The sequence below is a fragment of the Gorilla gorilla genome, chromosome 12, assembly GCF_029281585.2.
Source record: "Gorilla gorilla gorilla isolate KB3781 chromosome 12, NHGRI_mGorGor1-v2.1_pri, whole genome shotgun sequence".
In the NCBI taxonomy this organism is placed as follows: Eukaryota; Metazoa; Chordata; class Mammalia; order Primates; family Hominidae; genus Gorilla; species Gorilla gorilla.
Window position 1 is genome coordinate 84,812,436 of NC_073236.2, and position 24,153 is coordinate 84,836,588.

At 39.6% G+C, this 24,153-nt stretch overlaps 2 protein-coding genes across 5 annotated transcripts in view; one reads left to right on the forward strand and one right to left on the reverse strand.

The window, feature by feature from the left end:
* The window catches only part of RTN4 (reticulon 4), a 78,410-nt gene extending 61,061 nt beyond the window's left edge, over positions 1 to 17,349 (forward strand). For all 4 annotated transcript variants that reach the window (XM_055377909.2, XM_055377908.2, XM_055377905.2 and 1 more), the window contains 6 exons: positions 1,835 to 2,042; positions 6,857 to 6,995; positions 14,777 to 14,846; positions 15,673 to 15,719; positions 15,919 to 15,977; positions 16,342 to 17,349. In XM_055377909.2, the coding sequence (XP_055233884.1) occupies positions 1,835 to 2,042; positions 6,857 to 6,995; positions 14,777 to 14,846; positions 15,673 to 15,719; positions 15,919 to 15,977; positions 16,342 to 16,384 (566 nt within the window). In that variant the 3' untranslated portion in view covers positions 16,385 to 17,349. The remainder of the gene's footprint in view (positions 1 to 1,834; positions 2,043 to 6,856; positions 6,996 to 14,776; positions 14,847 to 15,672; positions 15,720 to 15,918; positions 15,978 to 16,341) is intronic.
* A 158-nt stretch (positions 17,350 to 17,507) lies between these two features.
* The window catches only part of EML6 (EMAP like 6), a 256,550-nt gene continuing 249,904 nt past the window's right edge, over positions 17,508 to 24,153 (reverse strand). The window contains exons 39-42 of the mRNA XM_055377903.2: positions 22,407 to 22,510; positions 21,232 to 21,385; positions 20,748 to 20,848; positions 17,508 to 19,446 (exon numbers count right to left, since the gene is read on the reverse strand). Of these exons, the coding sequence (XP_055233878.2) occupies positions 19,422 to 19,446; positions 20,748 to 20,848; positions 21,232 to 21,385; positions 22,407 to 22,510 (384 nt within the window). The 3' untranslated portion in view covers positions 17,508 to 19,421. The remainder of the gene's footprint in view (positions 19,447 to 20,747; positions 20,849 to 21,231; positions 21,386 to 22,406; positions 22,511 to 24,153) is intronic.

Genomic DNA, 24,153 nt, shown 5'->3' on the forward strand with positions numbered 1-24,153 from the left:
ATTCAATATGACATTATTCGAAATGTCCCTCTGACAACCTATAGATAGGCCATTTCAAGTTCTTGTCAGTCCTCAGTTGTGCTAGTACAATAGTAGAAACTAGTGGAATAGCACTAAGCTCCTTTAGATGTTTTAGGCAGGGGCTGTAACAAACAAGTTTGGGAATATTTGAATAAATAGTTGAAATCAGAGTTTGAAAACAAACTTCGAAATCATATATAGAATGTTAAAGTAATAGCATTCAAGCCAGACCATTTAGGCAACTGAAATAAGTGTTTGAATCCCTGCTATGTACTGGACACAGTGATGGGCATTTAAAATATCCTAAACAGTACTACTCATGATATACTAGCAGCAGTTAAGGACTTTGTACTAATATCCAACATTGTGCAGTTCACATACATAGTTTTCCCTACAGAAGTACCCTTAAGAGCAAAGGAAAGTTACATACATCTTAGGGGACCTTGGGGATCAAAACCAAAGCAGCCCTAAAACTGTGATTTTTCTTTGATGTCACCTCTTCTTAGAAAGAGTATATCCATATTTACTATAAATTTTTTTTCTCCCAATTGTTCACAGTTCAGAGAGAGATTAATTACATCAGCCTATGAATTCAAGAGCACTTTGGCACACTTTGGGGTTCTCCTTGCATTGAGCATAACCTGATTTTGAGACATCAGGCTATGCTTACTTGATCCCCTCAGTGGCCCTGTGGCCATGTCCAAGAGCAGACATGCTAAGTTGGGCTTTGTCTGACTCCTTACTATTAATAAACATTATGTAAATGTATAACACATTTACTTTTCTTTTTTCTTTGACCCCTAAATTTTTACGGCATTATATTTATCAACTCTTAGAAGGAAGTAGCTTTTCAGGTAATCTAAAGGCTGTTTGTTCTGTCTTTTTCTTTGTAGGAAATTCTTCTTTTAATGATACCCAGGTTAAGTTACTATTTTGTTTCTAAAAGACAGATCTTAAGAGCAGAGTTATTACTAGCACAAAAAAACAAATAAGAAAAAAAGCTCATTCATATGTGTAGGTTTTATATGTCAGCCTTTTTAAATTTATTTTCTGCATATAAATATATTTTGGTGTCACTGAAGTATCTCATTTTAGTGTGTTAATATTTTTTCTGTTATTGGAATATATTTATTGAATTATTTGAATATATAGCATGCATTGTATGAGATGAAAAACCCCAAGATGATTTTTTTGGAGAGAAGAGTCCTGCTCTGTCGCCCATTCTGGAGTGCAGTGGTGCAGTCTCGGCTCACTGCAACCTCTGCCTCCCGGGTTCAAGCGATTCTCTTGCCTCAGCCTCCTGAGTAGCTGAAATTACAGGCATGCGCCACCATGCCTCACTAATTTTTGTATTTTCAGTAGAGACGGAGTTTTGCCGTGTTGGCCAGGCTGGTGTGGAATGCCTGACCTCAGGTGATCCACCTGCCTCAGCCTCCCACAGTGCTGGGATTACAGGCATGAACCACTGCACTCAGCCCCCAAGATTATTTTAAGTAACTCCTTGTTTTGGATTAGAAGTCTTCTAGGCTTTGGAGACATTTAATCATTGTGTATGGCTAGAATGATTTGGTTATGCAGAAATAAATTTGAATAAAAAACATTTCATGGTCAAAAATAAAGGTGTTATACTAATATACAACTAAGAGTGGGTTTAAAATGTGGGTTATAAAGTTAGTGTTTCTTTAACTTAGTGTTTCTTTAAATTTTTAGGTTTGATTTTACTTTATGTAGTAGCCTGTTTGTTTTCATAGATGGAGCAAATCCAAATTGATAAAATAACGTTCTAATTTCAGATTTCTTTTTCAATTTTTAGTTGTTGACCTCCTGTACTGGAGAGACATTAAGAAGACTGGAGTGGTGTTTGGTGCCAGCCTATTCCTGCTGCTTTCATTGACAGTATTCAGCATTGTGAGTGTAACAGCCTACATTGCCTTGGCCCTGCTCTCTGTGACCATCAGCTTTAGGATATACAAGGGTGTGATCCAAGCTATCCAGAAATCAGATGAAGGCCACCCATTCAGGTGAGATGTCTGGAAAACAAGGCATGCATTGGCAATAGTGTGAACAGGATTGGTATTAAGACTTCATCTACTGTCTATAGAGTTACAAGCATGCATTTTTTTGTTAAAGATAATTGCAGTTATTTGCTTGAGCTATACCAAAAACATCTGCTTTTGAGATTTTCTAAAAGTCGTTTTAAAGGCTCATGATGGAGGAGACTGTTTATGTATCATTAAACTAACTCTGCTACTTGTTAGGAATATTTATTAGAGTTAAGCATTGGTTATCTTATTTGAATGAGTGTTGTATCTTTTTAACATGGGTAGGTTTGATGAGGATATTTATTGCTTTTTATGCTGTCTGATAACGTGCCTTCTGATATTTCATATCTTTCTAGTATGCTGATGTTTTCTGTTATGCTTTTCTTTATGTATTTTCTTTATCTAGTTTCTTCTCGTTTCTTAAGGCATTACTTTTTAATTATTTTTTGGAGAGCTTTGTTTCAGCATCTCCTTGTCTCTCAACTATCATCTTCTACCCTTATTTTCACAAGTATACTATAGCATTATATAGTTGCTATGGAGACACAACCTCAGCTTGAGTCTTCTGCCCTCACCTCATATTCTGCATGTTTTTCCCCCTCTTTTTTAATTGACATATAATTCATATACCATAAAACTCATTGGTTTTTAGTATATTCACAGAATTCTATACCATCACTATTTTCATCACACAAAAAGAAACTTCCTACTTATTAACAGTTCAACTCCCCAACCAACGCCCGACAACCACTAATTCACCACGTTTTTAAATGAACTTTTCCCCTCAAACTTGTTAATTTCTATCCATAACACCACTACCATGCTAGTTTTCAGGCTCCTGTTTTGATGTTATCTTTGTTTTCATCTCATATAAAGAAAATCACTAAATATTGTTAGGAAAATCACAAAATTTTGTTCTTTTCCACTGCTTCCTCAGTCTACCAGGGGCCTGTAAAGCAAGGCCATGGCCAAATTCAGTCTGCTGCCTGCTTTTGTAAATAGTTTGTTGGAACACAGCCATGCTCATTCATGTAGCTGGTTTCGTACTGTAATAGCAGAATTCAGTAGTTTTAAGAGAGACTATATGGACATGAAAGCCTAAAATGCTTAACTATCTGGCCCTTTACAGAAAGTTTGCTGACCCCTAATTGGACTCCATTTGTTACTACATTGACTTGTAGTTACCTCGGATTACTTCAGTTCTTACAGATGATGTCAGATTAATTTTTCTAGAAGTACCACTATTTTCCTAAGGAGAAAAAATACAAAAGAAAATGCCCCGGCCCTCTATAGACTGTAGGATGAAGTCCATATGTCTTTGTCTTGTCTCTCATTTACCCCTTCCAGAGTTTTGTACCCATGTTCATGCTGCCTTCCTTAGCTGCCTCAGTCATACTTTTTATTTGGTTCTTAGTTTGGTTCAAGACCCAGCTCTTTGGAGAATTTCCTAACCCTGACCCCAAATGATCCGAAAATTCAGTTCCTACTGCATTAACTAAGCCTTTGAAATGTTAATTGTTTTGCATAAGGAGATCATTTTTCTTCAAATAGATTGAGATAATTTAAAAACTATTTCTAACTTGTTAGCTTGAAAGTAGGGGAAATAAAGGAAAAAACTATTTGTGGCAAGGTAATATCTGTTTGGGCATACGACTATGTACCTACCTACAACATGATCCAGTTGATATTAATGGGTAAACTTAAATGGATTTACAGACTTTGAAAGAGGAGACCTACTGAATTATTTTGTTTATTGTAAAGACTGGTGATTTTTCTCTGGCTTTCTCTTTTTGATGAAGTAATGATGTTATACAAGTTTAGGGGGAGAGACCAACATTTATTGAATAGCTCCTATGTGTCTAACCTTTTATGTACATATTTTAATAAGTTTATTTTAAATTTGTGATAATTCTGTGAGATAGGTGGTATCACTCCATTTTATGGGGTGACGGGGAAAAAGTTGGAATTCAGTAACTTGAAATTGTAGTTTGAAAATGGCAGAGCCAGCCAGACGTGTTGGCTCATGCCTGTAATACTAATGCTTTGGGATCCTGAGGCAGGAGGATTGCTTGAAGCCAGGAGTTGGAGACCAGCCTGGGCAACATAGTGAGACTCCCATCTCTACAAAAAATTAAAAATTATCCAGGTGTGGTGATGCATGCCAGTAGTCCCAGCTATTCAGGCAGCTGAGCTAAGAAAATTGCTAGAACCCAGGAGTTCAAGGCTGCAGTGAGCTGTGATCATGCCACTATACTCCAGCCTAGGCAATAGAACAAGACTCTTTCAGGAAAAAAAAAAAAAAAAAAGGCCGAGTCATACTATTATCAAGCCACAAATCATAAAGAAGTATGATTTTTAATTAGTTATGCTGAAATATGTAAAAATATTGTCAAGCCAAAACTTCTAAATTTTCTACAGTTCCAATTTTACACATCATTTGATTTTTGAGGTTTTTGGAAAATATTAGTGATTTATTTCCTTCTTAGAAACAACTTTATTCATTTTTTAAACTTTCTTCAAAGAGATGGGTCTCACTGTGTCGCCCAGGCTGGTCTCGAACTCCTGGACTCAAGCAATCCTCCTGCCTCAATGTCCCAAGTAGCTGGGACTACAGGCATGCACCACTATGCCTGGCTAGAAACACTTTATATTCTTAAAGTCCTTTTATAGTCATTATAAAGTAAATTCAGCCAACATACCAGTTTAAGCTTGTTGGACAGTTTTTCCTAGTACCCCTTAATCATACTAGTAGAGGTGATATTATGTGGTTTGTATCTAATACCTGTGGTTACTGAGTGATGAACAGTGCTGGCATTGTATTAATATCACATAAATGTCAGTTGAATTAGTGTAAATATCTACAGGATGTCATTGATGGGGAGTACTGTCTTTATGGCTTCTGCTTAGGCATCTTGTCTTCAGCAAGAACAAGTAACAGTGGTACAAAGAAGCAGAATACCAACCAGGGTTATATCAGCCACTTTCCTATATTTCTCAAATTTGGGTAAACAAATAATTGCTGGTTTAAATATCAGTGTGAGTATTTGAGTATTTTTAACTTGATATTAATAATTCCGTTTTTTGTTAATAATTGTCTAACAGTGTGTTAGACCATGTATTAGTAAAGATACATTCCTGGTCCATAACAGTTTCTACTCTAGTAGGAAAAATATACAAGTATACATGTGTCTATATTTCAGAGCTGAATCTAGTAAATACTATAAGACTAACACAAAAGAAAGCATTGTTAGAATTATACAGGAGTGAGAGATAACATCAGGGTTTTATGAAAGAGATTGTCAGATAAGGCTCTCTATGTATGGGTGAGATTTGAGATGGGGCTAACTGGCTAAATAAGGTATCACCAGAGGTAAGAGAGCATTGCAGATTGGGAAAACCATATGATTAATAAGGGCTACATTAAGGTTAAAAAATACTTAGTGAATGACTCATTTCTGGCTGCAACATAAAGAGTAGTTGAAAGTAAGGTTGGAAAGATTTAGGAGGATGTCCCTGGTTGAAAAGTTGGAGTCATAGAATCACAGAATGTTTGAGCCTGAAGGAACTGAGGAAAGTCTGTTTCTCAAATTTGCAGAGTTGGAGCACTTACCCAGAGAAGTTAAATGCCTTTTGCAATGTTGTATAGCTAGGTAGTGGCAGGTCTTCTAACTCTTGCTTGAGTTCAGCCTAGACAGCACTGTCTAGGATAGCTCACATAAGGTTATTCTGGCATTGGCTGACAGAATGGATTTGGATGCAGGCAGATCAGAGATTGGTTTGGAGAGTGATAGAATATTCCAGCTCGTAAATAGTAAGTGCTTAAAATAGAGTGATGGCACTGTGAATAAAAACCAGGAGACATATTTGGGGCATGTTGCAGAGGTAAAACTATGGGACAAGGAGTTGTCTAAGATGTTATTTCCACTGTAAGAAACTGGCATCCTGAGACATAGGGAGGTAATGAGGACTACTTCCAACAGATACGAGGGAACACTCAGCACTTCTGAGTTGGTTGTACCCTGCCAAGATAAAATGGCTTCTTTGAAACAGTAATGAAACTGTTTCTTACATTCCTGTGGACTTGACTTTTTCCCCAGTATAGTATTTTTATTTATTTATTTATTTATTACCAATACAATACTTTTAAATTTAACAATTTTAGCCATCTCGGTATGGATTAAAACATCTAGATGATGTAACTCTTATGTTTTGCTAGGATTGCCACTGTGCTTTTGGCAGCCACTTTACAATCTGGTGCTTGACATATTGAGCAATTTCCCCTAAAGGTTAGTCTGAGAGAGTTTAGGATTTGGAAATGAAAAAGATCTTTGTTAGGAAAACGTGATGAGACAACATAGTGTCAACTTTAAGAAAAAAAAAAAAACCATAGTCATAACTACCATTTACTGAGTGCATCCTTGTGCTCAGTTGCATTAGGCACTTTTCTCACTGAATTCTCTTGATAATCTCCACTTTATAAATGAGGAAACTAAGTTTAGAGGGAAGAATAAATAACTTTGCAAAATTACCTAGCCAGGTAAGTGGCAGAGCATCAGATTCAATCCCAGATCAGTCTGGCTTCAAAGTGTAAGCTTTTTCTGTGCTAGTCAGCAGACAGTGCATATCAAGGAAATACCCCTTACTGCTGAGTTTTTATATTGCCCCTAATTTGGAAACAGTTGGCTTTTATAGTAGAATGTTTTCTTAATTTCTTACAGATATATAATTTCTGATTGACATTTAGGGGAAAATCACTCCAATTAGTGACAATTATGATGTGTTTTGTTTTCTAGGGCATATCTGGAATCTGAAGTTGCTATATCTGAGGAGTTGGTTCAGAAGTACAGTAATTCTGCTCTTGGTCATGTGAACTGCACGATAAAGGAACTCAGGCGCCTCTTCTTAGTTGATGATTTAGTTGATTCTCTGAAGGTAAGTTTATTTTGCCTTTCATTTTTGATATACCCAGAATTTAGTATCAAGAGAGTTGAGTCTAAAATTGTGTTTTTCTATATTCAAGTAAATGATAAATATTAATTAAATCACGTGGCTGTAAACTTGTGTTTTAAAATTCAGAATCCAATCAAATAAGGATGAGGAAGTGCTATTCCCCTTTTTTTTTTGGTCATACTTAATACAGAGAGTCCTGTATTCCTTTTTAAAGGAGAATAAGTTATAAATCATACTTGTGGGCCGGGTGTGGTGGCTCACACCTGTAATCCTAGCACTTTGGGAGGCCGAGGCAGGTGGATTACCTGAGGTCAGGAGTTCGAGACTAGCCTGGCCAACATGGAGAAACCCCGTCTCTACTAAAAATACAAAATTAGCCAGGCGTGGTGGTGCATGCCTGTAATCCCAGCTACTCAGGAAGCTGAGGCAGGAGAATCGCTTGAACCCGGGAGGCAGAGGTTTCGGTGAGCTGAGGTCACGCCATTGCATTCCAGCCTGGGCAACAAGAGTGAAACTCTGTCTCAAAAAAAAATATATGTATATATATGTATAAAATAATACTTTTGGAAATCGTAAAGATTAAAAGGAAAGGAAATTAATCGGAATTTTGACTATAAGCATAAAGATCGTCTAATGCATTATCAGATTTATTCATTCTGACTTTGCTTTAGTCTAGCACTTAGTTTCTTAGCTTGTATGTGATTCATACATACATGAAAGCTATTTCATATCTTGGAGTCTTTCTTATTCTGGATAAGATTTAATATTCTGAAACACTTCAACTAATCTTCAATTGGTAATCATTGGAAGTTTTTCTTTAGTTTTTGGATCTCGCTACATAAGCAGCTGTTAAGAGTCTCACCTTGCAAATAAACTCTCCCAAAGTTCTGACTGACGAAACAGGCACTAAACCACAGTTGTGTAATTTAAGCCTGAAGCACTGGACCTGTAGTGCTTTTCTTTTTCATAGAACTTGTCATTTGTGTTGTATATGCTCTTGCCTGTGACTCTGCAGAAAACAGGCAGACTTGTTTCCAGTCTAAGCCTGGGCGGAAATGTAGTGGTGGTAATTCTCATAATTTTTCATTTTTCATTTCCAAGAGAAATGTTCTAGTTTATATTTATCACACATGCCAAGGGTATAGTAGCAATAAGGTGACTGGGCCTTTAGACTCAGAAAAACAATTTCTGAACTGGTCAGAATAGGTTTAAGTGCTTAAAGTGCTTTAAAAAAAAAAAAAATTTTAGCCTTTATAACCTAGTAGTTGATACATTATTTTCAGCTGTTTGCGTCTCTGGGCTTACAGGTATGAGCCACTGTGCCCAGCTGCATCTCTTACTTTTATTTATGACTTGGAACTTAAGTTACTTCCTAATAACATCAAGGGTAAATAATGTAGTTTCCTTTTATTACTTACCTCTTTCGTATAGAGTGGTTGCATTTAGTGACTAAATCTGTAGTGATGTTTTAAAATGATCTGATGTTAGTCTGTAAATAAAAAGAATACGGTTATGTTGTTTGGCATGTTTGGTTAATAAGTTTCAAAAGAGATAACTAAAAATATTTTGGAGCAAATGAAATAGAACCTTGTACATACAGCCTAGAGGAAACCAGTTCCTATTCATGTATTATTACCTTCTATACGTAGCTGACTTCTAGGGTAGAACATGTGTGAAAAGTGATTGAGGAGGAGGTACTGATGCCGTTTAAGATGGATGGTTTGTGGGTAGGAATTGACTGAGAAGAAATACTGTCTATAAGTAGTAATTCAGAGCTTCAAACAGCAAAGGACCATCTCTGAATTTAGTAATCAGAGATTGGTGGGGGAGAGAGGTGACTTCAAAGAAAAGCCTGGTGAGCTTAGGAGAGGAGAGATGCTTGTTGTTTTTATAGATTCAATAAACACGGCAACAGAGATACACCAAAAGTCATCCTCCATGTTTGCACAGTATAGCAGTGAAGGCAGCTATATGTCTACAATTTAACATTTTTCTTGAGAGAAATGTCATTCTTGAATAAATCTATTTTTTTAAAAAATTGATCTGGAAATAATTCATTATGCTCTAGTTTTCTGAGTTTGAGTATAAAGTTTCCACTTGTCTTTAATCAAAAGAAAACTTATTTATTCTTTCAGAGAAAATTTTCATCCATACACAGTCCGTTGTGTAGATACGGGGCAAGAGGAGAGAGAAAATGTTAGAAAGGGGCTGATGAGATCTTAAGAAACATTTTAAATCTCTGTTTTGCACACGTATTTGAGAATCGAATATGAGGACTTTTTAAAATAAGTTTTGAGAAATAATTTCTTTGTTAAATCTGATCTTTTAATTTCTTTTGAAAACTACATTTTTTTGTAAAAGCAATTATGTTATTCATGAGGAAGCTAGCATAAATGAGAGAAATCGAACTTGATAAGTTCTTGCATTGAGTGACTGCTAATTTGAAAGTAACAGAAAGTAACACATGATGAGACAGATTTCCTTTCTGGAACACTTGTTGTTTCTTAGTATTGAAAAAAAGGACTTTCATTAAAATTATAATTTATCCTTAAGGATTAGCAATCCTTTTAAAAAGAAAAGAGAAGAAAAACATACTTTATTGGTTTCCCTGAGTTGTGTTTTTGGCAAGCCCGGAGCTCAAGGAAACCTGCTTGGTGACTTCCCCAGCTGGCAATTCATTTAGGACTGCAAATAAATAACAGTTGCCTCATCATGTTAGCACTTAAAGTGAACCTGGCATTTAGATCTCAAAATCTAGAGGCAAATGAATAAGGCAGGGAATCTGTCCTTTTCTCCCCATGAAAGGTAAAGCCTTTGGTAATTCAGGTGCACACTCTGATAATGTACATGAAAGGTCTTCCTTGATAAACGATAAACCTTGTGATTTTGCCACACAAGAATTTAGCTAAACCCTTTCCTAATGTCATTGTATATGAGTAGTACAGATTCCATGTGTTTGTTTCCATTGAAAATAAGGGTACTACAGAAATACTGAATACTTCCTTAAAACAGCTTTTATTGAAAAAGGAAGCTGATAAAAAAAACATCACTTTGCTTTTTTATAAAAATGCTTGATAGGATTACCTTTCTAGAGAGACTTCTGTGTATGGCCACACTTATCCACCACAGTTTTTGTTTATATAGAGAGCATTTTAAAAAGAAGAAGGTTTTCCTGGCCACGCACAGTAGCTCACGCCGGTAATCCCAGCACTTTGGGAGGCCAAGGCGGAAGGATTGCTTGAGGCCAGGAGTTTGAGACCAGCCTAGGCAACATTGTGAGACTGTTTCTATAAACAAAAAAACTAAAAAATCAGCCAGCCATGGTGGCCCATGCCTGTAGTCCCAGCTACTTGGGAGGCTGAGGCAAGAGGATTCTTGAGCCCAGGAGGTGGAGGATGCAGTGAGCCATAATCATACCACTGCATTCCAGCCACGGCAACAGAGTGAGACCCTGTCTGTTTAAAAAAAAAAAAATTATTAAAATCTTAATCTTAAGTTCCTTAATAGTGGACTGTATTACCTTTTGCCTTTTAGCCACAAAAACTGGTAGGGAAAGTTATATTCTGTCACCCTAAAGCAAGCAAAAAATGTTTTTCCAATTCCCATTCTTTTTTTACTTTTTCAACATAAGGAAAAATGTATTTACCTTGTTTAAACGGATTTATTTTAATGCCTTATAGTCAGATTTTAAATTTATGGGAAGTTTGCTAATAGCCCCAGTCTCTCCAGTTTAGATGTATGTTTTATCTTATTTAAATAACAATGAGTTTTTAAAAATTTATAGGAAGTAGCTTTTTATTGGAATTAAATTGATTTTATATGATTCATAGCTAGGAAAATGGAAACCATCTTAATTTCAGGAAAATGTAGTAGAAATTATTCTCATTTCTAAATTTTTGTCATTTAGAAAAGACACTTTTATCAAGCTCTATGTTTACAAAATAATAGTTTTTAAACAACAGTTTGAAAGAAGTATCTCTATAACTCATTGTCTTCATAAATGCAAAATCTGTTGTGTGCCCTCAAATTTATATCTACATTTTTAGATTCTGGGTCACAATTATCACTAGCTCTTTTTTTTTTTTTTTTTTTTTTTTGGAGATAGAGTCTCGCTCTGTCACCGAGGCTGGAGGGTGGTGGTGCGATCTTAGGCTCACTGCAACCTTTGCCTTCCAGGTTCAAGTGATTCTCCTGCTTTAGCCTCCCAAGTAGCTGGGACTACAGGCGTCCGCCACCACGCCCAGCTAATTTTTGTATTTTTAGAAGAGATGGGGTTTTGCCAAGTTGGCCAGACTGGTCTCGAACTCCTGACCTCAGGTGATCTGCCTGCCTTGGCCTCCCAGAGTGCTGGGATTACAGGTGTGAGCCACCATGCCCAGCCTACAATTATGACTATTTCCATTTGGAACCATCTTCCTCAGAAATTGAAATTTTAGAGCCGCTCTTGCTAGCATGTGAAACCTTTTCCTTGCTTATTGCCTTTTGGCGGGGGCAGTAAAGGAGGAGCCTGGCCTTTCAAAATGTGATCAAAAAAATAAACAAACTCCAGGGCTCATTAGTCCTTTTATAAACGCCGGTGTGAAATGATGGGCATCCGTGTGCCTGGTCCAAGTTTCCTGGTGGTTGACTTGGGCGAATAAAAATAAGACATGTTCTGCAGAGTTCTCCTTTTAAATTCTTGTGTAATGTTCCATTTGTTTTGCTCCTTTGCAATTAACTACAAACTTCTAAGTCCTAGAAAAGATTTCAAGTATTTATAGAGTGAGCAACGATCATTTTCCTGGTCAAATAGTATGGCAAAAATCACTGTTTTAAAAAGTTGTGGCGTTAAACTATAAATCCTCCCTCCCCCCGCTTCCCACCCCCAATCATTGAAAGAAAAGCATATGACAATGCCTACTGGGCTCAGCTTTTGGGCTAATTGAGTCTAACTGAGCCTTCTTAGCGGGTTCCTGTCTTTTGAAACCTCAAATCCCAAAAAGCTGTCTAATAATTTTACTTTTTTAGGGACTAAGACCAGGTATTTTCAGCAGAGGTTCTTACTTTTCTGTAATTGAGGCGCAACTATAATGTTCCAGAAGACAATCTTAAATCTGAAAGTGAGGGGAAGAAAAAAAAAAAAAAAACGGCCTGAGCTCCAGAAATAGCTGACCCAGAAGAACACTAAAATCTAGCTCTCAGGCTCATAGGCAGCTGTTAACATTCACATTTTGACAGCTTCCTTTCAGGTTTCTTGAGCTCTCAGAAAAATTAGAAGGAAATGGGCTGGGGATATAGAGAGAGTCCAAACTTACCAACTAATGAATGAATCTGAAGGAGACACAGAAGGGCAAGTAGAGTTTAGAGTTTGAGAGTGCAGGAAAGTTTTGAAATGGTCAGAACTGCCAGAGTAATTTCTGAGATCTTACTAAGCACTCTCCCACCGTTTGCCTTAAAGATACCCCTTCCCCCAAATTGAAACATCACAAATCTGCAGAGCTCTTTAATCAGGTGTGTGATACACAGTGAATTTAATTCTCTTATTGCCCTGGAATAAAGATAAACCAGACGTGGCCTTGCCCCTTTTCAGTAAGTATTTGTTAGATCTTCATTACATTTTAGGCCTCCTTCCTCCAGTCTCGATACTGTGCAATGGAGAGATAAGCTTTGACCTCTTCAGTTAATAAGTATTGGCTGTAATGTTGCAAAGTATTTGCCATGGAATCGTGTAGAATTTGTTAAGTCCAAAATGAGAGCAGCCTGTTTACTTCTTTAAAGTGTTTATTGACCTTATTCCTGCCATGTTACAAATCCATTATTTGTGGTGGATTCCCATTAATAATGGTTACTCTCTAGGTTAGTTCTTGCTGCCACCCATTTCTCTCCTGGTGGTGTGTTCCCTGGGATACACTTACCCACTATTTCTGTTTTGGGCCCCCGAAGTGTTCAGTTTTCTCAACATAGCTGCAACATTTAAAAATTATATGATAGCACACAAAAGTGTACATTTCTGGCAACACTGGCCTGGAATATTTGCATGGCCACAGCATATGGAGCAGGGTTGTAAGTGCCCCTTTGAGAGGAAGAATGCATATCACTGTGTGCCTCAATTCTCTCCCAGCCTCTCACATACATGTATGTCACCTGCCTGGCCCTAAGGACATTTGAGACCTCCCTGTGTTCTTCTCTTTGTCTTGGGATAGCCTGGCTTTTAGGAAGTGTTCTCAAAGAGGCAAGTGACATTTGAGCTCCTTCAGTGGCTCAGGTGTGAAGTCTTGGGCTTTTCCCCTGTGGACTTGGAGTGAAGCCTTGTAAGTGACTGTAATGACCAAATGAGGAGTTATTTTAGCTTGTATTTGTTACTATCTTCTGTCATGTTAAGGGCATCTTCATTGCTAGAGTAATTTCTTCTAAAATATGGAAGGTCAACACTTTTCCCTTTAGACTTGTGGATAGTGATGGATAAAAATAACTCTCTTGCTCTATAGTAAACTTGCTCAAGTGCAAAAGTTATATTTAGCTTCAGCAATAGGAGTCTATAAAACTGTGAGAGAAAAGCCTTAGTAACTGAAGTCATCCTTCAAACCTTTCTACCAGGGGTTCCAATAGCAATTGCTAAGAATACGGCAGCTTAAAAAAATTTTTTTTCAATTGACAGATAATAAGAATGCCTGATATTTACTGACTTGAACATTAAATTCAGTTAGGGTGACCAGAGTGTTGCTATTTGTAGAGCTGTTGCTTGGTAGAGTCATCCAAAGTGTCTTCCTAAGCTGTAATAAATATGCTTACTAATGTTTGACTGCTTAATTAATGGTCAGTAAGCATTCAGTCAGAGTTTGTTTAATACATGGAGAAAGATATATGCTTTAGATCAAGGGTTAGCAAACCACTGCTTGTTTGGGCCACGGCCTGTTTTTGTGTAGTGTGGGAGCTAAGAGTGGGTGGTGTACATTTTTAAAGGGTTATGACAACAACAAAGAATAATGAGACACAGACCCTATGTGGTCCATAAAACCTAAAATTTTACTGTCTAGCTCTTCACAGAGAAAGTTTACTGATCCCTGCTTTAGATAATGGGGGTGCTCTACTACTCCCCTTTTCATTTATACTGTTATATAAGCCTAAATAATCACTGTAGCTGGTGGCATCGTGTTTGTTACCTACTAAGTAGGTCAAAGTGATTGCCAGACATACATGTGAAGGCCTTGAATTAGAAAGCAAAGGAATTGATGATGACCAATGTTTAACAAAATTCAGACTGACTTTGTGCCTGATCCTTCAGAGGCTAGAGGTGATATTTTTGGTACCTGAAACGTAATTTCCCTGATAAGTACTCTTTGCCCAATTGTTGCTTATCAGCTGAGATATTAATGTCTGAATTATTCAGCTCATATATCTTCAAGCACTCAACTAGTTCATACTTTGAAATCAATTTTAATAGACAACTCTCATAACACCTTTATAGTCTTCCCATTTAAAAGCTAAATGTTGTTAGTGCTGGAGGGGTAAGATGCACCGTTGGTATATTTTCTGATCTCAGCAGAATCAACTACTTGGTAGTGTAGTCCAGAGAAAATGGGTCAAATCTATTAATTATTTTAGGATTTTGAAATTCATAATTGAGACTCGTGACTTAATAGTGAACTGTTCATGGTACTTTACCCAGTCTTCAAGTTGTATGCCTTTTGTAGGTAGGCATTTAGATGGGATGTTTTTGAAAGCATAATTAAGAAACTTTACTTGAATTTTGTTTATAATGGGCTAATGTTATTTTCTTATAGTTTGCAGTGTTGATGTGGGTATTTACCTATGTTGGTGCCTTGTTTAATGGTCTGACACTACTGATTTTGGGTAAGTCTACAAAGCCATTGGGATGAAAAATTGCTGGAAAGAAGATTGTGTGCCAGGAGCTTAGACATTTTAGTGGAGAATATTCTCATTGTATGAAAAGTAGGGGATGAAAATGTGGGCCGGGCGCGGTAGCTCATGCCTGTAATCCCAGCACTTTGGGAGGCCGAGGTGGGCGGATCACCTGGGGCCAGGAGTTCGAGACCAGCCTGGCTAACATGGTGAAACCCCATTTCTACTAAAAATATAAAAAATTAGCCGGGCGTGGTGGCGCACGCCTGTAATCCCAGCTACTCTGGAGGCTGAGGCAGGAGAATCACTTGAGCCCAAGAGGCGGAGGTTGCAGTGAGCCGAGATCGTGCCATTGCACTCCAGCTTGGGCAACAAGAGTGAAACTCCATCTCAAAATAAGTTTGAGGTTGTATTGTCTTTAAATAAGTTGGTGATACTGCTTCCCGGTTTATTGAAATGCTACCTTAGTTGCTGAAGACAGCTCCTACTAACAGTGATAAACCAGATAAAGGGTGGCTTTATATGATGGTGCAGTCATAAATCTAACCAGGGATACCTTTATTTTATGAAATCTCACTGTGATATGATTTGAAGCTAGAAATGGTTCCTAGCTCTAATAACTGCAGCCTCACACAGTTCATTCATTCCTCTGGAGTGGCTCCTCAACAGCAGATGCATCCAGAGATCCTTATGTTTTTATTCATTCATTAGGAACACTGCTTGGTTATCTTGAGTTGCCAGTTTAATAGTTTTTTGAGTGTTTATTCCTCCCAAATCATTCCATTCTTTTTGAAAAGTTGTATATTTCCCTTTTCAGCTCTCATTTCACTCTTCAGTGTTCCTGTTATTTATGAACGGCATCAGGTAATTTCCTAACTAATTGCTGACTTCAGAATAGAGCACTCACTCTATTACATGGGATTTATGAATGTATTAGTGCCCATTTTCAATGTCTTACAAAAATGAGAAGTGTGATGGTTTCTTAAGCCTTTAGCTTGACACATAGCAGTGGTTAATAAGATTCTTTAGCAACGGTAATAATTCCTTTATACCTCTCTTTCAGGCACAGATAGATCATTATCTAGGACTTGCAAATAAGAATGTTAAAGATGCTATGGCTAAGTAAGTATTTAAAATCTGCAGTGTTTTTACTAGGATAAGGTGTGCTGGATTGTGAGAACAGTATTTTCATATTGCAGGCATAATGAGTAACAAATCTCTATCAGACCTTAAGTGTGACTTCAGAGTTGCCAAAAGATTGTTTTTCTAACATTTGGACCATTCGTTTCTGGGTTTATTATGTGTTTAAGGCTTTGTTTAAATCTAATTCATGAGGCCAAGGTGGCAAAATTATAGCTTAGAATTAGGCAGCTTTAAAGATTTCATTTCTTGTATTAGCTGAATAACATACAAGTAGTTCTTGGAAGATGGTATTTTAAGCAGCAGCAAACAAAACTGATATTTACATTGACTTTTTCATTTTCAGAATCCAAGCGAAAATCCCTGGATTGAAGCGCAAAGCTGAATGAAAACGCCCAAAATAATTAGTAGGAGTTCATCATCTTTAAAGGGGATATTCATTTGATTATACGGGGGAGGGTCAGGGAAGAACGAACCTTGACGTTGCAGTGCAGTTTCACAGATCGTTGTTAGATCTTTATTTTTAGCCATGCACTGTTGTGAGGAAAAATTACCTGTCTTGACTGCCATGTGTTCATCATGTTAAGTATTGTAAGCTGCTATGTATGGATTTAAACCGTAATCATATCTTTTTCCTATCTGAGGCACTGGTGGAATAAAAAACCTGTATATTTTACTTTGTTGCAGGTAGTCTTGCCGCATCTTGGCAAGTTGCAGAGATGGTGGAGCTAGAAAAAAAAAAAAAAAAAAGCCCTTTTCAGTTTGTGCACTGTGTATGGTCCGTGTAGATTGATGCAGATTTTCTGAAATGAAATGTTTAGACGAGATCATACCGGTAAAGCAGGAATGACAAAGCTTGCTTTTCTGGTATGTTCTAGGTGTATTGTGACTTTTACTGTTATATTAATTGCCAATATAAGTAAATATAGATTATATATGTATAGTGTTTCACAAAGCTTAGACCTTTACCTTCCAGCCACCCCACAGTGCTTGATATTTCAGAGTCAGTCATTGGTTATACATGTGTAGTTCCAAAGCACATAAGCTAGAAGAAGAAGAAGATATATTTCTAGGAGCACTACCATCTGTTTTCAACATGAAATGCCACACACATAGAACTCCAACATCAATTTCAATTTCATTGCACAGACTTACTGTAGTTAATTTTGTCACAGAATCTATGGACTGAATCTAATGCTTCCAAAAATGTTGTTTGCAAATATCAAACATTGTTATGCAAGAAATTACAAAATGAAGATTTATACCATTGTGGTTTAAGCTGTACTGAACTAAATCTGTGGAATGCATTGTGAACTGTAAAAGCAAAGTATCAATAAAGCTTATAGACTTAAAATGTGCTTTGGTATTTTCATTTCATGAAATTGCAGCAGATTAAAAATGCACAGTAAACTTTGCTTCAACCAGTGAATGGTAGCTTGTGCTTTTAGAAGGGTTTTTTCAGCTGATGGTGCAGCTGTTTGTTTACTGTGGAAACAAACAAAAGTCAACAAATGTGTTTACATAATCAATCAAATTTTATTTGACACATAAAATGTTTAAGTGATTGATATGTGTTTTGTACTTCTTTGAAAATAAATTCATGCACCGATATTTTAACATATATCATACAGTGCAGGATTTATGAACATACATAAAATCATAAAATCATACCATATAAACGTTTACAAATAAGCTTTTCGTGACACACGGACACTATTGCTCTTTAAATATAGTTGTACATGTCATCATTAATCGATTCATTGTTCTTCCACATGGTTATTTGAATGCAAGATCCGATCAGCATGAAGAGTCTAGTACAAGATAGGCAGACATGGTTATCACTCTGCATCACCAGTCACATGGTTACAGAAAACAGAATTGGGACTGCATAGGGACTCTACTGCGGGCCCAACAACCTATTAGTGGATTGATGTAAGGCATTAGTAAATTGGCGTATAAAAATAGCTTAATGAGTGATCTAATCCATTTAGAATGCTGAAGCACTTCTGTGGTAAATGTTAGTCTATTCTATAACTGAAAATGCCTCATTTTACCTTTTCTCTAAACTGACAAATGCAAGTAGCCAGTAACTGTAGGTCTAGAATTTTCGTTCACTGACCGGAAGGACTAATAGGCGTCTATGTGCTCAGAACCACCAGTCCCGCACCAACTCTCAGTGAGCACTGTCAGCTACATGGAAAGCGTGACTGAGGGGCTTACAGATGGCTTCTGGTAAAGATTGTCCAAGTCATATTCTGTCATACAACCAACTCCAAGGAACTCTAACTCACTTTATAATTTTGATTTACCAGCTATTCCTTGGGTTTACAATTTGTTCTGCAGATAATTTTTTTATAATCTGGACTTGACCTATATAGTTCGCCTGAAGCAATCAAATGAAGTCACCTCAACTCCACTCACTCAGGGTGGTACACCAAGGTGCAGCCTTGGGTTACCTCATTTATCTTAAGATTTAACGAGATAAGTCAACTCATTCTCCTGGACCTTCCTGAGCCTTTTTCCCCTTCCATTTTGTAGTAGAAGTTTGTTTAACTTGAATTCTATTTTGGATTTTGTGGGTTTGGCACGAAACACAATGAAAACCCATAATTCTACCCCGTCCCGAACTTCAATTCCTTTGCTGCTCACCTTCCCATAAGCAGGTAACCGATGTCTTTCATTTAGGAAGCCTTGGCGTGAACACAGGACAAGGGTGACACACTGAATCTGCTAAGGGTCCTGCAGCCCTCCTCAGCTTTGAAGTTTTAGCACCATATGGAGAAAGGAGAAATGGGTGGGAGGTGAGACAGCAGCCCACACAATTGGAAACTTTCAAAGGCACTTAATGGATATAAAACTCTGCAAATGAAACATTAAAAAATTAAGTTTCTCAACTCCTTTATACATGGCTCATTTGGTTTTGAAAGCTAAACTGGAGAACAGAGGCTAGCGATATTTCTAGTACTTCGGTGCATCTAACTTAGGCTGTCTTGTTCAACTTATTTGTAAAAATGAACATTCTTGAAGTATATAGAAACAATAGCAAAACATCTTTGTAAAAGTTTTGATGCAAATTAAAAGCTACATATTGGTTAGGGTAACCGAGGCTTCAAAATTTGTCAGCGGGCTACATTATCAGATAGGATTTCTTTGTCAATGTAGTTAGTATGTATAGTGTTTAGTCTCAGGAACAGAGGCAAGCAGTCTTAACATTTTACAACTTGACCTTCCTTCGTGGCATCACGGTTTTGGAGAGTCCAGATTATGGGAGCAGTTGTGTAACTTCTGCAGCGTTTTGAGCTTGTGCGTCCGGGGCAGCATGGTAGGCATTTCCCAACGGCTGGTGGCAAGGAGGCACCTCAGCACGGCCTCTGCAGTTGCTGGCTGGTAGCAGCAGCAGCAATAACATAAGAGGCTTCTGGCATTTTACAGACATCGCCACACAAATACACTGAAAAGGCAGATCAAACAGTCATTTTGCATAGCTGGACATCATACTTGTGTCAAGTGGCAAAAAACAATCTTGCCAAGTGGCTCAAAAGTCAAGCTCGGGTGATATATTGAACATTTTGACTTCAAAAGGTAAACCAGGGATCTTGCCACCAAATTAAGATCTATTGCTTTTTTTAAAAGGTCTGTTTTTTTCAGTTGAGTTCTGTTTGGTTCTTTCAGCAGTTTGAATGTCTGTGCTAAATGTTGGTCCGTGAGGACTTCTGGCACTTTGATATCACACTCTCTCCTGTTACTATTGAAAAGGTTTATCAACTCCACTTGAGTCAGAGAGCCCTTCTGAGTGTTTAGCACAGAACCAGGGATCACAGCATGCTCCCATGCCTACAAAGGCCTACAAGCCCCGCACGGTTAAGGCCACTTCTTTTTTATGTTAAAACAAGTCTGTATCCCCTGCATTGGGGTGACCAATTCATTTACGTCTTACTCCTAGCTTGTTCACAACTGGGTTGGTGCTGCTTTGAATGGGTGTTAGCACCCCACAGGGAGCCGCTGTCAGTACTATCTCAAGGGCTATAAGTGCCAGAAGTAGCCAGCACAGCAGGCTGGAGATGGGTGCTCCCAGGCAGGCCATGAGAAATACACAGTGCTTTTGAGTGGGAAGTGGGTTGAAATTCTTCATAGGTGCCTTTCTTACAACCTAACTCAGACCACCAGGAAGTATCAGAAGGCCTGTATTTCATCTTTATCCCCTCAGGAGTTTTGCTTGGGCTGAATAGAACCCAGTATTCATGCTACAATGAAGCTCATCAGAAATGGGGGAGCTGAGTGAGTTAGAATGACCTAGACCTGTTCCTCTATACTCTATTTAGAGTAAATAAAGAAATTCCCAACACTGGTGATCAACTGGGAGTTCTTAAAAGGACATATAGATGAATTTCCATTCTAACCTCCTGATTATGCACAAAAGCCCATGGGCTGCCAAGAGCTTCTACTCAGATCAGCCATCTTGGGTCTCATCCACCTGTCCCTTTCCCCCAGCAGTGCCCAGAGTAGCTATCACATGCCCATGCCATCCCAGGACAGCTCCAGTCACAACCATTGGGTTGACAGTCACCAAAGAGTAAATGCCTTGTCTTGGAAAGTACTTGCCTTCATGAGGACTCATGGAATTTCCTGTTTATTAGCCCCACATCAGCCCTCCTCATGCCCCTGGGAGAGGCTGACCCACGGGATGCCTGAGATGGGAAGGGAGAGCTGGCCAGGCCTGTGGAGTAAGAACTGGGTCAGCTAGGTTAGTACCTGCAGTCGTCTCCTCCAGTGCTGACCACATACTTGTCATCATAAGAGAAACGGATGTTCGTCACGTGAGCCGAGTGACCAAAGTAACGCTTATGTTTGGCCTGTGAGCGAAAGTGAATGGAGACAGCTAAGAGACCCTGGCTCCTCTCAGCAACCACAGACTACTTCCAGCACTCAAATCCCCTGCTCCCAGAACCTTCCTTCACCGGGGACTTCCATTTGGTCTGGACTCATCTATTAGCCAGCCTTTGGCTGACTTTTCCTGCCTCTCATCCTTGCCCCACTTCAGGTCATTTTATCCGCCCTCCATCCTCCCTTCTGGCTTCCAGGACTGCCCCTCCAGAAGGTGAAAAACTCATTGCCATATTTCCACTGTACCGGGACAGGGTTTCTCTGTGTCTCCCAGAGGGCCATCTAGACATGGCCCCTATCTCCTGCAGACGACCAGAGAACCTGCAGGGAGGTTACTCTGAGGAACACTCACAAATTTTTCCGTGCATGGAAAATCAAAGAGCTTCACCAGCCCAAAGTCATCTCCTGTGACAATGTTCAGGCCAGCGTGGGTCACACATGCACAGTTGACATCAGCCTTGTCTGCATTTCGTGGCCAGATTCCAATGACTTCATCTCCCAGGACGCTGTTCCAACAGAAAGAGGGGTTAGGATAGAAGGAAGTCACGGCGAAGGCTGCTTGCAGTCAGTCATCACCTCCCAGGGATAAGGAAGAGAGGGATGTTTAACATCAGGGGTCCCCAACAGCCAGGCCACGGACCGGTACTGGTCCATGGCCTGTTAGGAACCGACCGCAGGGCAGGAGGTGAGCAGTGGTGGCGGAGCATTACCACCTGAACTCCGCCTCCTGTCAGATCTGCCGCAGCATTAGAGTCTCATAGGAGTGTGAACCCTATTGTGAACTAAGCATGCGAGGGATCTAGGTTGCAAGCTCCTTATGAGGTGGAACAGTTTCATCCCGAAACCCCACCCCCAACCTGGTCTCTGGAAAAATTGTATTCCATGAAATTGGTCCCTGGTGCTGTTTTATGTAATTCAGTACAGCCATGTGGCTCTCCTGGCATGAAAGCATCTGTCCCCTTCCCCTCTGTACATCTGTGCCAGCTCTTACTGTTCCCCCTCTGCCTCAGACCCCTACACTCCAAAAACACAAGTTACCCCCATCTTTGATTCTCTCCCTGTTCCCTGTGGTCCTCTTGAATATGTGTGTGTTGGGGAGAACAGCAGGGGTTCCTTTCAACTCACAGGCTAAATGGTCTCTTTTCCCATGAATTAGCCATTGTTTCTCATCCTGCTAAGCCGGGGTCTGGCCCTCCCACTCCCTTCCCCTAGCGAATGGAGGCCTCACTGTGCACTAGGATTGGCCAAGAGACGGGAGATGGTTTCCTGTTGAACTTGCTGGAAGGGGTTGGAGACTTGTAGAAGAAATTACACAAAAAGAGGGGCTTCGCATTTCAAAAACCTAGGTCAGATCAAAGCCAGTGACCTAAACTAGTGCCAAGAAGCCTCCCACCCTCACCCCCAAAAGAAAAGACAGCTCCATTTCTCAGCTTCTTCAGATCCTGCACAAACTTGGAGGCTGAGCCTGAGTGAGACAAGAGACTCCCTTGTGACCTTTTCCTCAAGTTTTTTCTTCCAGTCAGTCACCTTGTCCAGGAGGCCCAGGTGATCTTCTCAACGATCATGGCTTCAGTTACCTGCTTCCCCAGGGGGACCTCATGCACCTGGCGCTTATAGGCACCTGTTGACACCTGTAGGTAGAAGGGAAGCCATGTTCATCAACGTTCTTTCTCAGTCCCACAGACTCCCTTTGGGCGCAGTTTCCCAGAACACTGCCCAGCCTCTGCATCCCTAGGGCTTTTCTCCAAACCCAAGCTCAGCTCCAGGCTGCAAAGCCATGGCCAGCCCATGACACACCAGCAGGCCATTTTCCCATCTTTCTTCTCATCCATTTTCTTGCTATTTTCCAGTCCTAAGATAGCGGTTCTCTGAGTGTGGTTCCCGACCAGCAACCTCAGCTGCCTCTAGAAATCTGTTAGAAATGCAAATTTTGGGGCCCCACCCCAAACCTACCCGGACAGACACCGAAAGGGTGGGGCCCAGCAATCCCTGCTGTAACAAAGCCGCCAGGTGTTTCTGATACACAGGAATCCCAGTTCTCAGGAAACCAAGAACCTTTGGTACAGAGGTAAGGCAGGTTTCTCCTGGACAGTGGCTGACACAGGTGATCTCTGAGGTGTCTAGAACCTGAACCTCGGTGCTCTGGGAGTCTTCTAAAGGAAACAAACCATTTTTCCTACCATCAAGACATCTGCAGTGAATGGCTGCTGCCTTCCTGTTCAGCTTCCTCTCTCCCTGCAGTGCTTCTCCTGGAATGAGCTGGGAAGCTGAGCTCTTTCCTGCCTCAGGGCTTTCATGCAGATGGCCTGGAACAATGTTCCCACCTCTCTGTTGGCTAACACCTACACACCCTGCAGACCTCAGCGTAAGTATCACTTGCTGAGAGGAAGTGCATCTAAATTCAGCACCTTGTTACATGCTCCCCGGAATGCTGTACTTTTCCTTCTTGGCACATAATCACAATTTGTAATTATATTTATATTTTGTGATTGTCTGTTTAGTGCTTGTCTTCTCTGTTATAGAGCAAGCTCCAGGAAGCAGGGACTGAAACTGCCTTTGCAAAATTATGATTGAGACAGTGAAAGAGATCTAACTTAACTGGCTCCATCTTGTTTCTAACCTCCATGCTGTCCTTGTTCATTCCTGGGTGTAGGCTGAACTAACTTTGGGAGAAAGTTTATAGTTTATGGTTTAAACAAAGATGGTAGTAGCCCTTTCCCAAAGCAGACCTCCTTCTTGCCTGGGGACCAGATTGCCTGTGTAGGATTAACATTAGCCAAAAGATTAGAAACTATGGTTTAGGAGTCATGTAGCCGGAGGCTACAAGATTCTGACCCTCAAACTGCTCCTAAATTCAGTGCTTGAGATATTTTGCAGACCCTGCACTTGATGGATCAGCTGGCCCCACCCAGATCAATACACTGGCTCAGCTGATCTTGTGGCCCTCACCCAGGAAGTGACTTAGTGCAGGAAGACAGCTTCAACTCCCTATGATTTCATCTCTGACCAATTAGCACTCCTGGTTCACTGGCTTCCCCCCACCCACCAAATTATCCTTAACAACTCTGCTTCCGGAATGCTCAAGGAGACCAATTTGAGTAATAATAAAACTCCGGTCTCCCGCACAGCCAGCTCTGCGTGAATTACTCTTTCTCTATTGCAATTCCCCTGTCTTGAGAAATCGGCTCTGTCTAGGCAGCCGGCAAGGTGAACCCCTTGGGTGGTTACGGGACCAGTCTCATTTTGTCCATCTAAAAGTCTAGCATAGTGCCCG